The following is a 15,161-nucleotide window of genomic DNA, read 5'->3' as shown; positions in this document are numbered from 1 at the left end:
TTCACAAAAGTTGAGTCTTTTATCAGAAGATAATACGAAGCCTCAAATTTGGGATTGTTTATTATTAGAAGCAGCACTGTGTGATTTGCTTTGTCCAAACACAGCCCAAAGTTGAGGTTTCAATATATTCAAAATTTCTCATGGTCTTGGCCCGTGGAGTCTTTGACTTATTTATATTCACAATTTTTGCAGAGAGATAATTTGAGTTTGAGCTTACAGGAAATATCTCAATGATCTTTGCTAAAAATCCAATTTTCTTCAAAAGTCCTTTTACAACTCCAACGTGCCTTCTTATCTTCTTCACTCTCAGAGCTAAGATCCATCCGAAACTCATGACCTAGCCAGAGTAGCCACTGTTCTTGTCTCCTCTACTCCAGAGCTCAAGTATGCTCATCCATTCGGACCACATGACCTACCTACCGTACCAACTGATCTATGCCAATGTCGTCGTATAATGCGTACAGTTCATTGTTCTATCGAATGCGGTATTCGTCGTCGCCGATGCGCAAGGAACCTTAAATCCGTAAAACCTTCCTCCACCGCAAATAGCCGGACGGAAAGCACGAAGAACTTGTAGAGTCTGGTCTTTGTTCGTCGAGAGAGGAGTTTACTATTCTAGTTTTTGTCTACTTTCAAGATTATTGCAACCGGATTACATATGTATATTTGCCTTTTTTAGAGATATCTGTTTTAGGGAGTACTCAAGACTATAGATCGCATAATTTCGCAGCTTCGTAGAGTGAATTCTAGAGTAATTTCAACGATAAATTTATTAACATATGGTACAAAGCTACTTTCATCATCCCCATAGCTATGTCTTCTGAAAAGGGGTTTCCTGTATATCAAAATTAAGAAATCTCTGATCCTGATCTAGAAATATGACACAGTTATTGAAGATGTTTTGATGTTACTTGATGACTTTTCATGATTATTTCTGTGTTCAGTGTTCCCACGAAGCAAACCGCATTGGATTTAAGATATTTTAGTAGAAGGTGTTGGCTTGTGCAGATTGTTTAATAAGAATTCTACACATCGGACTGCCGTATGATATTATAAATGCCTTTATAGAGGTTGAGTTTTTGGTTTCAGTTTCAATAAAATATTTTTAATTCATATGTCTAAGAAATGTCGATTATAATAATAGTTCATATATCGCATGACAAAATTGTTTATATACATGTATTAATCTTCTTTTTCTTCATTCAACACAGAGATGCATGTCACGACTCGTGGACAAATTTACGCCTCTCGCCCATGTTCGGCTGTATCTGTCCGAATAATCATATGAAAAAACGCTGTGATCGTATATTTAATATAGTTAATCACAATCCGTGTGTGGGTAAGTTATAAAATAAAAGCAAAAAAATAAAAAAATCAAAATAACAAAAAAAGTACAAATAAAACAACAAAACTAACGCAAAGCCATGCAAAGCAAGAAGAGAACACATAGCAAGCAGCAAATCGAAATTAAATTGAAATAAAGTAAAAAAATCAGTAAAAGTAAACAACTGCAAAGCAAGCATTTGTCAACAGCACACAGCGTAAATTGTGCAAGAGTAGCAAGTAAACAAATTATTTTCGCAATAAATGCATTATGGATAAGTAAAACGAACAAAAAAAATCAAAGTAGACAAAGTAAAGGAACAAGTATGATTTTTGCACCGAAATCAGCAAATGAAAAAAATAGCAAAATATTGAAAAATTCGCAACGTACGCAAAAAGCAAGAAAAAACAAAAACAAGCATAAGTTATGAAATTTGAAGTAATTGAAATTCTCGCTACTAAAGAAATATTGTTTTTTTTTCCAATTTTCAATTTTTGTGTATTCTGTTTTTTATGATTTTGCGTTTCGTGTCAACTTTTTTGTAACTCTAACCACTTTTAACTACCTCTTTGATTTTATTTGTTGTTTTTATTGTTTTTTAAATTTTAAAATGTTTTATTTCTTTACTCCTGCGTTTGGTTCCTTTACTTTACTTCGTACTTCTTACTCATTGAATTTTGCCATACAATCGCTTCCAAAAAAATATGTATCTTTGAAAAAATAAAGTAAAGTAAACAACCAACAATCGCACGCTTCTGCATCAACTCAAAACTATGCGCCTCAATTTAAGACTACCTACCTACCTACTTACTTACTTATATACGCCAATACTAATATGTAGCCTACCGTACACCGCCAAACAAACAGAATAAAGTAAAAGTATGAAACAAAGCTACCAAATCTGGCAGTTTTGCTCACTTTCACCCCAACACACACACACGCATCATGCATCACGTTCGCCTCCAACAGCTCGCCTCTATCGCCTACATTGCCATGCCTTCACAAATCACTCGCCTACGCACACTCATACACACACACACATACGCATCTGCAGCCAGCTCGCCTTAACCTTAACTTACTCAGCTTCTTCTGTACTGTCACTGCAACTTGCACTCTACTTACTCAATCAAACACCATTTTCCCACGCACTGCTTGTGTCACCTGCCTGCCTGAGTCATACTTGTTCTTCCACACAAACTGTCACAAAAGCTTTCTTGGCAAGTCTTCTTTGTATTTCATCACTCACCTACACATGTACTTATGTCTTTGCAGTTCAATCTGCTTAGCTTCACCTTCATGCCTGCTTTGCATCTCAGTCATCTAAATTTACACTTTACGCATCTCTTCTGCTGCTGCTGCTTCCGTATGCTCTTTGTTATCTCAGCCAGTACTCACTCGCCTATTTATAGTTGAAAGCCTAATACTTATATATAATCGTGTGTATGTTTATTGTCTTTGGCTTGTTTGTATGCGATTTGTTGTTGTAGTAATTTGTTGCAAAGCAATTGCATCTATATTTCTAGTTCTTGCTGCACTTAGCAACACATTCGTTGTCGCTGTTGCTGTCACTTGAGTTATTCTTTCTGTAGTTGTTGTTGTTGTTGCTGTCAGTGTCACCGTGACACTGTCTGTCAACAGCATCGTTAGTCTCTGCATGTCAGCATGTTGGCTCACCTTAGTGTATAAGTCAACAGCAAACACCTTTGTCGCATTTAGTCACGCAGAAATGTTTATAAACATTCATGTATACAAACATATGTATATGCAATATAGGCTTATATGTGTAGGTGTGCAAGTGCCGCAATTCGTCTATTGCATTTCTCATGTTAGCATCTGTGATTGGTTTACTCATTCATGTTGCTTGGCGCATCATCTTCCTGTGTATGTCAGTTTTCTTTATGTTGTTGTACTTGTTGGCGCATTGCATTCATATTGCTGACACTTAAAAGCGTATGCTGTGTCGGATCCTAAACTGTGAAAAAAGAAAATGTGGATCAATAAATTTAGCGAACCAACCGTAAGGTCAATTACATACATACATACGTGAAGTCTCATGTATTTAGTGCCTTTGTTTGAGGCATAAACGACTTTGAAGTATTGAATTTGCAGTAGCAATAACTTTTATATGTACATATGTATAATAAATTGTAGCTAAATAATATAGTTCTGCTCTTAAATATCTGTGAGAAATCCCTATTGCATTGTCCACTCTGGTTTTCTATGTTCTTGCTTTCTTCGTTGTTGTACCACTATGTAATTGACTTAACTCGAAAAGTATTTGAAGATATATGTATTTTGTAAAGAATATAAGCTTCTTTCAAGGAATTTTAGAATATTCTATTGAACGTAATTAAATTCTAAATCGAATATAAATATTATCTCTTTTTCTCATACGGAAAGCTTTATCAACAAAGATCATGATTTGTAACTTTAATTTTGGCTTTTTTATGTCAAAATCTATCGGTTTAAGGTTAATAAAATGTAATGCTTTGTGAACATTATACAGAACAAGTTTTAATGTCAAATCATTGTGGAAGTATATCTACTCAGTGTCTACCTATGCTATATAATCTTGAGACACAAGTGGATCCAAGTGTTATAAAATTAACAAAATATCTCGGGATCAGAACTAGTGTTCCAAAGACCTTTGATTGTATTGACACTCTCGAAAATAGAAATGTTTATAAGATCCTTAAAAAGGCAATTACTTGATTAAAGAAGTTCTAAATCAACTGAATTCGCCCACTATATAGCCACTAATTTTGTGTCAAAATATGAAAGAAACAAATATTAATATTTTTTTCGTCGAATTAATTTCTTATCTGTAACCATTTTAACACTTTCAAAGAAACTGAAATCTTTATCATGATGTCAAATGAACAGAAATACAGTTAAAGAAACCCCAAATGCTTAAGTCGGCTAATTTCGATTCCAGTCCCTTCGCTGGGTTCGTCGAAGGTGTGCCTTAGTCTGGCGAATGCTGGACGTTGTAGGAGGTAGTGCTTGGATGATTACTCTGCGCCTTCCTCCAAGCAGCTTTGGCAACTGGCTTGATTCCTAACCTCAACCCCCATTGATTGCGGCGAAATGAACCATCCTAAGCGACAGCAGCTGGAAGAAACATTTTCGGTCCACCGCGCGCCGGTAAGACATCGCTACTGCACAGGTTCTGATTGTTGTCCAGCGTTTGGCGAGTGAACTCGAAGTTAGGATATCCACCGCTCTAGCGCAAGTGGACCAGGACTACTCGCTACAAAATCTCAATATTAGAATAAATAAAATTGATTGGAAAATTGATATCTCGGATGTTTGACGAACCTATACTCATAATTAATCTCAGTTTCCAAATTTCTTTTTTGTTACAGTTGTTTCCAGCGTTTAAATTCTAAGTCACTGTAGAATCAGACGCTGATTGCGCTTTATGTTTGTTGCTTTTAGAAAACACTTTTGGCACTTTCTACAAATTTTATAAAATGTTTTATTGCAAATATTTGTATTATCTCGATCATATTATATATTTATATTAATCAATCGCACCTCACCTATCTGCGCTTGCACGCTTCACACAGCACGCACCAATGCACAAACACACTCACTGACTAACACGAATTGCTAAAACAAACTGTTCTGTTTTGTAAATAATTTTTTTCTTTAAATCTTCTTTAAATCCAGACTTTTTGTTCATTAATTTTGTGTTGATAATTTTGCATTTCCTTAGATTTCCTTGGCACCTTTTGTTTTCGGTAGCAACTCTTGCACTTGACGTCGCACTGCATCTGAGCTATGGTTTAGCGCTGAATGGTTTATTAAGCACATTGAAGTATATATAAAGTTTGAGGATATTTAAAATATATAGAATTTAAGCGCACACCTTTTTTCGCCATATTTCATTTTCAGTATGATTTTGTATTAAACTTAATTGAATTTCCATTGCACTCGTGTATTTAAGCGCACCAAGCACTGCTCTTTGTCTTTCTCTCTTCTAACTTCTCTCTTGCAGATAGATTAATATTCTTTCCGGATGGCGCCATACCGAAATTCAAACAAAAACAAAAGCAATACAACAACGGCACATCATCATCAGCGTCGTCCTCGTCGTCGTCGAACTCATTGATAGCCGCCAATGCGACCGGTCAACAACAGCTTTCGAACAACATAGCCACCGACGAGGAGGAGGAGGACGACTACGACGATCGCATACGCGCTGAAATCTATTCAAATTATCCACACTATCTGCACCCACCCTCGTGGGGTCTCAACAATCCGCTCGTGTTGGCCTCGCATTCGCCGCACACGTACGACGATGAAGATGAATCGCTGCTCGAGGTGGGCGACGATGTGGCGGCGCGTGGACGTCAAAAGACCGAGCAAAAGCAACAGTGGCAGCGCCAACAAATGGCGCAGAAAGCTGAGAAGGATGGACGCAGCAACGCGGGCGGCGGCGGGGACGCCGTTGATGGTGATGATGTTGAGGTTTCGGTGGACACCATTAACACTGGTCGCCAATATGCCGGTGTTGGTGGTGTTGGCTTTGGTTACGCTGCGTCCGGCGCGCTTGATGAGTCCATAACGGAGCACAGCAACAGCGGCAGCGGCAACAACAACGTAATCATCAATAGTAATAGCAATCATGGCATGCAACAAATGCACGAGTATTTCGATGGTTTCACTTATACCACCTCACCCGCCACAGTAGACTCGGCACCAGAGTCTGCACTACCGGCACCACCGACACATCTGCACCATAACAAAAAGCACCAAAGCAAAATTGCAATGTATGTGAGCTAACACAAGCACAAGCACTGTCTATGTGTGTGTGTGTCTATATAAATATTAATACTTTGTAGATATGTATATATACATTGGTATTAGTGTATGCTAACAGCATATATGTATAATAAAGAAGCACTTACACAGGCATCAGCACACGCACCCACACATATACACTTTGGCACGACCACAACTTGGCAACTCTGCTGCAACTCTCAAGCACTCAAGCAATGCACCAACACAACTCAAAGCCTTTGAGTATATATAAATATATGTGTGGCGTGTTGAATGTCGAGACATTAAAATTCTATGAAATTTTAAAGTTCCCATCGTCAAATTTAATTATTCAAATGGCAAAGTGTTTAAGTTTGTAGTGAAAATATTTGAAGTGCAGAGCTAACAGACCTTACCGAGCTGCCAAAGGTTGCGACGTCGGCCACTTGAGTTCTTCGAGCGAGCGAAGTGAAGAAGGTTAATTTGAAGAATGTTTAAAAGTGAGTTTTGCATCCGCACATTTGTAGCTGTGCAGGGGTTCACAAATGAGTGCATTAATATTTAAAGTAATAGAGAGGAAATCAAAAAGTAGTACTTCGAGTACTTCGAGGGGCAGGAAGTAAAGAAAGGCCAGCACGCAGTGCCGTGAAGAGCACATATTCGCTTGGAGAAGATTTTATCGACTCTTTAGAGTTCTATTTTGTACTTGAGGACTCTTAAAAACAGTTAGTATTCATAGTTTTCGTAATAAACAAATTTAGTGTTGCCTACATTTCGGCGCGTGGAACAAAAAATTATCTTAATCCTAAAATGTCTTTAATATAAATTTAAGAAGGATTTAGAAATCATTTCTGATAGATAAAAGTTAATATTTTTCAAATACAGTGAAAAAATATTTAGGAAAGGACATTTAAATAGGCTTCTTGCAACTTAAAATGCTTTCTTCGATCCAGTAGGTTACAAAAGTTGTCGTAGCCCAGCTAATGGTTTGTGTTTCGAAAGGTCTACAAGGAGTTAGCCAATATGCTGCTTGATATTTTCACTATCAAGACTCAATAATAAATATAAACTTGAAAATTAATTAAAATTATAAAGAAATATTATTTTTTGTTTAATTTAAAATTAAAAAAAAAATAAACAAATTTAATTTTATCAAAAATTAAAAAAAAATTAAATTTATTTAAATTTGAAATTACTAATCAAAACAAAAAATTATGAAAAATTTATTCAAAAAATTAAAAGATTTCATAGTACCACTTATAACATCTATGTATATTTCGATAACACAATTTAGTCACAGATTTTACCACATTCTCCATTACTAACCACACATTTGCAATTTCAAGTAATTTTAAGCATTCAATTAGTCTGCAAATTTGTATATTTTCTTTTCATTTATCTCTTCTATGCTATGCCCTGTACATTTCTCTCACCTTTTTGCACTTAAAACAAATTTGAAAAAAAAATTATTATAACCAAAAATGATCAAAAAAAACAATATAGTTCAAGCACAAATTCGCACAAAAGTATACATCTTAGCGACGAAATAACTACCAGCCGTGATAAATTATCCCACCGTACGCGCACCTACAAAGGTGATAGCATGGATGAAAGAGGTAAGTGGTAGACAATTAAGTGTATAAGTAGTGAAAGAAATGTAAAATATTAAAATGATGAATTTAATTTAAAAGTTTAAAATGTATTCCAATATAATTGAAATATTAAACATAAAATAATTTCATATGTATATCTATATATGCATATATTGTTATTGAATATAACTGTAAATAGTTTTTTCTTAATTAATTAAGAGAGGGATGAGAATTTTCGAAAATATATTTAGGTCAGGGTTGCTATTATTTCGACAAATATAGAAATGAGTCAAAAAAAGTCTGTATTATAAAATATGTTTGTGTAAATGCTCTGGTAAATTAGTTTTTTCTTTATTAAATAATTTAAAAATTTAGTCAAGGAAAATTTTAAAACAAAAAAAATTAAATGAAATTGGAAATAGGGGTACATTTATGTCGACAGTGCACAGTGGTTCCGCTTGTATGAGGCCGACGCCATAAATACTTTCCGTTGTGATATCGTTATGAAATTTTCACCAAAAATCTAGAGAAATAGTTTAAATATATTATAAAAAAATTGGCCACATCGTGCGATTATATCCTATAGCTCCTTTATGAACAATCGGGAAAAAAATATAATAATTTTGTTATTTTCGGTTTTAAACATTTTTCATTTTATTGTAATAACAGAGATATTAATATGTGGAGGGAAAAAAGGCGCGGTTCACTCCCCCCGCCCACTTCTTTACATATATACATATATAGATTCTTAATAAGACAGTTCTATACATATATACAGATTGTTAATAAGACATTATAATCAGATATTTGACAAAAAAATTAAGAATAAATAAGGAGGATCTGAGTATCTGAGAGATTTACCGAATTAACCAAAAACACTGAGGTCTTCATGTTCTATATCTGCGGCCTTGAAAGGTTATATAGTCCAATTTCGGTGATTTTTACACCGGCGATGCCACACTATAAATATAGTATTTGTATCAGATGGACTTCAAAATTGTGGTATAAATGTTGTAAACCGATTTCGCCAATTATAAAACTGTAGTATTGAGTATTGAGAGACAATTCGTTTACATTTTGTCAAAATATCTTGCTATCGATTTTTTGATTTTTGGCCAATGGGGGAAACACTTTGAGGTGTCTAATATACCAAGAAAATTGACTGGCATATTTTATTTTTTATTAAAATAGTCTATGATTGCCTCTGTGAAACTCGTGGTCGAGACTTTTGAGAACCTTGGTTCTTTTAGAGAGGGTTATTTGATGAACTATATATTTAAGAAGATTTCATCAACATTATTTAGCCAGTCTGAGAAATCACTATCAACTTCACTTTACAAGACCATTAACGAATTTGAATATATAATATATTTCATTCAAAAATACCTAAAAAGTCGAGTCTATGTTCTAACAGAGCTGTTTATATAGTAGGGATACTAATAAATTATATTCTATAGTAAATTTTTCGTATATAAAAATAATAAAATAGTATTTATTGTTTACCAACATACTCAAATTTGACCTCAAAAATATGTGTAAACCTCAATCACATATGTATAACCAAATGGCATGCCTTGTTATGAGCATTAGCTGCAGAGATTCTACCAAGGAATTTCGAATATGTATGAAAATTTCACAGTTTGCTTTCGCTTTTCACTGTCGTCTACCATAAACTGGCATAGTTATTCCATTGTGTCTACTGTGGTTGCAAAATATAGTTATTCGAAGGTCAGTTAATTCGAACAAATGCCAGCAACGGTCAATGTTTGCTTTAAATGAACCTTTAGATGAACTGTCTTGGGGGAAATGAAGCAAACTTTATACAAATATACAAATAGCTGGTATATAAATATATATATATTTATAGAATATATTTTATATGTGAATATTGGCATTGTAATACATGTGTAATCACACAAATCGTTGCTTAATAATTTAATAGAACATAATCGTTTTGATGTTTGCATTGAAATGTACATTGTGTCTGGGATTTTAGAAAGGCCATGTCGCATTGCATAGGTGTTGTTCTCAACTATTTATTAGCTAAACTCAGCAAAGTATTTGCATGATTTAAATATTGAGACTAGTGTGTATGTATGGCATTTAATTTTAACTGCAAATGGAAGATAATATGAGTATAATATCTTGTATGGAAGGCAAATATGTTAAATGATGGCAATAGATTGAGTCACACATTCTTAAACAACATCTGTTTTTATAAAATAAATCTCAAATTCTATTTAAACTGACTTAGAGTATTAATACTTGATCAAATACTCTAATCATCATCATCAGTAATGATTTTCAACTCTGAGCTCAAAAGCTTCCACGGTCAAACCTCTTCAACAGATTCCTTCTATATTTAATGAGGTGATAATAGTCTCAATTGATATGGTTCAACCTCATTAAACGTTGCTCTTTTAACAGTTGATATTAACGAAATCAATTTCTTTCTCAGCAAACATACACAGTTAATCATATTACCTCACTTTTATTGGAAGCTCAATTAAACGAACTTTGAATAATCGCAATGATACAGTACAAATCCATATTTGGTATAACTTCGAGCAAGCTGCAAAGAGGATTCATTTGCTGCAGCTGAAAATTATGTCAAACAGTGGTTTGTTTAAGCATATTTACGAAATGCACCAACAACAATGTGTGACAACAGTATATTGACTTAGTTTTTGTTGCCTGCAAATTGCTATAACAATTTACACACATTCTACAAGCGCCTAACGCTGTCAGAGTGCAGCAGCCTCTAATATGCATTTTAAGCACAAGCCCTATGAGATTCAGACAAGCTATGCGCACGTATACAACACGCACTCATGAGTAATAAGCGCAGATGTGTTGCATGCGGCAGCAAGTTTTCACAAATTCCATGCAAACACACGAGTCTGCACGCATTTGACAATCAGTGGCCGTGCTTCACTGTGAGTTGCTTTTTGAAAATTTCCACTGCATTAACCTCTGTTCCAGTGCGACACTGCTGGCGCTCGGCCTCTGCCTATTTCATACAGTTACATTGTTGGTGTGTGTGTGTGCGTGTGTGCGTGGCATGTGGCGCATTGGTCGATGTGTCTCATTTGAAATTCGCAAAACAATATAACTCATATTGGTGAACTGCTGCCATCGATAATGAAGTGAGTTCACAGCGTCAGAAAATTTGTGTGGATGGTGCGTAGAGTTTACATGGGAGCTGGCTGCTGTTACTGAGCTTTCATCAAAGTATTCCTGCCATTGCATTGCGTATGGGTATATTTGATGTTTTTTGAGGGAATTGTTGCAATCTGTGTGAGGATATCTTGATGAATTATTGAGCTGTTGAGCGTTTATTTTCGTTGATTTAAATTTTTTATACTCTTTCTGATGTTCTGCAGTGATTAAGCGAGTTTGGAATCTTACATTAAATTATAATAGATATTACTAGGCAATAGAAGTTCAGTTGGTTTAATTTCACAGAAATCTTACTCACTTTAGACAGAAAATAATATATAATTTCTTATTTCATGAAAGTCTTAAAATATCTTATTTGGATCCCGAAAATTAAAAAAAAAAAATTTAATTAAATATCTTTGAGTATTCTTTTGATTTGAGTCCCATGTACTCTATTTGTGGTAATTCTGTGTCTAAGGTGAAAAATTTCTTTCTTTAAAAGAGTTCTTCTTAAAAATTTCTCCAGCCACAAATCTTCTTAATCCACTTTGTTTGAAAAAAATTCGTTTAATTTATAATTTACATACAAATTTGTAGACATATGGCAATTCTTGTCAAATATATTTCCTGTAAAAAACGTATTAAAGCCTTTTAGGTTGGCACATATATATTAAGTGTACGTTAATTTTATATAATATATTAAATTATTTTTTTAACAGGTGGCAACTCCATTCAGTATATATTTTCAAAAGTATTTGCAACTGTTAATTACATTAGACTACTCCAATGTAACTAGCGACTTCCTCTTAAAATTTTCTTGAAATTATTTATTTCAAAAGGTGGCAACTCTGTAACACTTTCTTTGCACCATCTCAGTATTATACAGATTAATACCTAAAAATTATTCGCACATTAACCATTAATTACAATAGCGCACTGCATACAGCGAGTGTGACGAAATTTTGTTGCGTCACTTAATTTCGTTGCATAAAATTAAATTTTTATTAACATCCAAAATTTGAAATACATATATTATCATGATACTTTGATGACTTATTGCCTTACTTATGAATAATGCCATCACTTGCCACCCCAGCTCTGCGACTGGCTTTCCAATCCCTGAAGCCGCATTTGTTTTAAGCCAATATTAACGGCTTTTCCATAAAGCCAATAAAATGAAGTATATTTTCCGGCGCACAAGCAACGAAAACGCAAATATTATTTTAGTTAAAATTGCTAACAAAACGCAACAAAATTTAAATGACCTTTGGGAACGCCATTCATACAGCAAATACGAGAAAACTTCAGCTGCGCACCAAGCCACACAATGCCGTTATAACTGAGCGGCACTGGCACTGCTGATTTGTATTATTGCTCTTTCAAATAAACTAACGCTCGTGATTATAAAATACGAAATAAACATAAATTCGGCAAATAGCGGCACATACACACGAGCGCACACTACCACCGCCTAAAAGTGAAATGTGTTTGTTTATATGTATGGGTGAAGAGTGCTGCCGAAATTGTTGATTTTATTATGATGGAATTACAAACAGCAACACTGTCGCGATTGGCATAATTTAAAGCCTTGCTTTACCTACACACACACATATCGATGTGTCGCGGGAGTTTGCGCTTAAGCGTATTGCGTTACGGTTCGCGGCAGCATATAATTTAACGAAAAAAATTCAATTTAACAAATCCAAACAAATCACACACAAGCGCGCAGTTTATTGTTTCAGCAAATGCGAGGCAATGCAATGTCGGTTCGGCGCTCATTGAGCTGTTCGGCGGCTCCGGGAGTTCTATATGTATGTAAATATGTACATACGATGTTTGTGTGCCGGATTTGTTTACGTTATTGCCGCTTGCCTTTGTTAATGCACGCACTTAAGCGCTATATGTTTGCGCAAATATATGTAAGCAGATGCGCAAATATTTATATATATGTATGTACATACATATATACAGTGTATGTTAGCGTCGACATGGTGTCACATTAAATGTGCTCGTTCGTTACGGGCGTATTTCAAAGGGATTGATAATGTTGATACAACTGTAGTGCAAACATTAACTCATACCAAATTTCTGTGCATATACGGGTTTGTTCAATAAATAACGGGAATTTTCAGTTTTTCAAAAATTTTGTTTTTTTCATTCGTATCAACATAATAATAAATAATAAAAAAAAAATTTACAATTGGAGTTTTTGAAAATTCCCGTTATTTTTTGAACACACTTCTTATGTATATCTGTATGTCTCTGTAAGTTTGTTTGTTATAAATTTATACTGCATATAACTTTTTTTTGCTGTTGTTGCTCAGTGCGCATAGTTTCCCTGCGGCATCGTAATGTCGAAATTATTGCACATTTTATAATTTATTTTCATTATTTATGGGTTAACGCAAGTGCGCTTACAAATGCCTAGGCTGGCATTACATACAGATATACACACCAATAAGCGGTTTATTGTTGCAGGCAAGTAAGGAAATACGTTGGAAGAGTTCTTAGTTTGGGAAATTTCGGATTAGTGATAACTAGTTGAGAAAGTAATTATTTATTATTTATTTTGTAATTACTAGTCGGTATTCGGGAATTTACTACAAATAATCTTCGAGAGTAAAAACTCGATATCAGATGATTAGCCGTTTTCACTCTCTCAGCACTTTTTATCGATTATTTTCACATTTTTTTTAAATCATCTTAGAAGAGATGTATCAAGAAATGAAATATTCTTCGAACGGATAAAACAAGAAATGAAAACTTTAAGCTCTTTAAGGGTCGAAAAAGATTTTAAGCTCTATGACCGACTAAACAAAGCTCGTATGAAAATACATAACAAATGTGAAATAAAGTATATTTAAGAGAATTTGTGTGGTTGGAAGGTAAAATTCGTGGATTTTTTTTATTATTTGTTTTTTTTTGCAAAAAAATAATATGAAAATACTTTGCCGTATAATCTCTTTCTAATACTTCTTAAAATTTAAACCCAAGTTTTGCCCTCAACAACAATTTCCTACCGGGCATGTATTTAATAAAACTACAACAATTTGTACAGTGTGCCTACAAAGGGTTATTGGTTTTGTGGCGGATATCCGCATGCCTACGCGTATATTCATATCATATGAACTGCCTTTTGTTGCTTTTATTTTCTGCTTTTGCGCTTTTCGCTTTGTCGCGGTTAATTGTGAGCTTTGTTTAATTATCACTGAAATTCATTTTATTGCAAATAACTTTGTACGCATTAACAATTTAACAAAATAGCAAGCAGATCGCGAAAGTTACGCATTTCTGGCGGCATTTAAATGAGGCGAGTAGCTAGTGTGGTGGGAGGATGAAGAATGTGTTGAAAATAAGATTTTAACGCAGTTTGTATTGAAGCGCGCTATTTAATGTAGCAGATGAGACATAGTTTAACGAAGAAATAGTAGAAGACAAATTGCTCGAGTAAAAGAGAAATTATCAATTCAAAAATATTTGAATTTCATACGAAGCAAAAAAAGTTGCATTCGAAGTAAGAGGAGTTAAAGCTGAAAATCTTACTCCAAAAACCGAAATTGTGTGGCTTTTTTATCTTTGAATACCATCTTCATCATTCAGTATTTAGTTTCATAAGCTACTTAGTTACAAATCATATAAATATGCTTGCCATGGCGTATGAGTGACTTCCGATAATCATTTTGAAAGATTTACAAAACTCTGTTAAACACACTAACTCATATCAGCTTTTGACACAGTTTCGTATTTCACCTGAAATCTGAAATCTGAATGTAAAAGCGCTTCCTTAAAAATCTCAAAATACAAAATGGTGCACCATTGCGTATGAGCAACTAATTCTCCACACAAAAGCACACTTCAAACCAGAACCCGCTTTAAAGCACAAATAAATTGTGAAATGATTAAAGTTGCTGTTGCTGAAATAAATGCTTTACGACTTCCTCATGCTCCACAATCCACTTCCGCTTCAGCTAACACATCACCACCACCCACTCAACCAAACAGCCAGCTAGCAAATATTTGTGCGTTTGTTTTGTAGCAGCAGCAGCAGCAGCAGCGCTCGCACACACACTTTTAATTCCAGTTTTTGTTTCAAAGCTGGCATTAAGTGCAGACAAATCCAATTCAACTGATACTCGTAAACCGACTCACTTACTTCGTGTTGTATAAATATTTTCTTAGGAAATAAACCAATAGAACACCAAACACACGCACAGCAGTCGCAGCAACAACAGCCACTCACAGTTATCTGCTTGTGTATATATAAAACTCTTAGCTGTAAACTGAGCTAGAACTAACAAACAGTTGTGGCATTTGTAGCGCAG

At 34.6% G+C, this 15,161-nt stretch overlaps 1 protein-coding gene across 10 annotated transcripts in view; it reads left to right on the top strand.

Annotated features, from left to right (window-relative positions):
• Nucleotides 1-15,161, top strand: part of LOC105213327 (uncharacterized) — a 201,062-nt gene that overhangs the window by 152,259 nt on the left and 33,642 nt on the right. For all 10 annotated transcript variants that reach the window (XM_029041040.2, XM_054232041.1, XM_054232032.1 and 7 more), the window contains 3 exons: nucleotides 1,212-1,339; nucleotides 5,325-6,099; nucleotides 7,592-7,704. In XM_029041040.2, the coding sequence (XP_028896873.1) occupies nucleotides 1,212-1,339; nucleotides 5,325-6,099; nucleotides 7,592-7,704 (1,016 nt within the window). The remainder of the gene's footprint in view (nucleotides 1-1,211; nucleotides 1,340-5,324; nucleotides 6,100-7,591; nucleotides 7,705-15,161) is intronic.

This window comes from Zeugodacus cucurbitae, chromosome 2 (genome assembly GCF_028554725.1).
Source record: "Zeugodacus cucurbitae isolate PBARC_wt_2022May chromosome 2, idZeuCucr1.2, whole genome shotgun sequence".
Lineage (NCBI taxonomy): Eukaryota > Metazoa > Arthropoda > Insecta > Diptera > Tephritidae > Zeugodacus > Zeugodacus cucurbitae.
The sequence above is the reverse complement of the archived record's forward strand: the minus strand, read 5'-3'. Positions and strand labels throughout refer to the sequence as shown.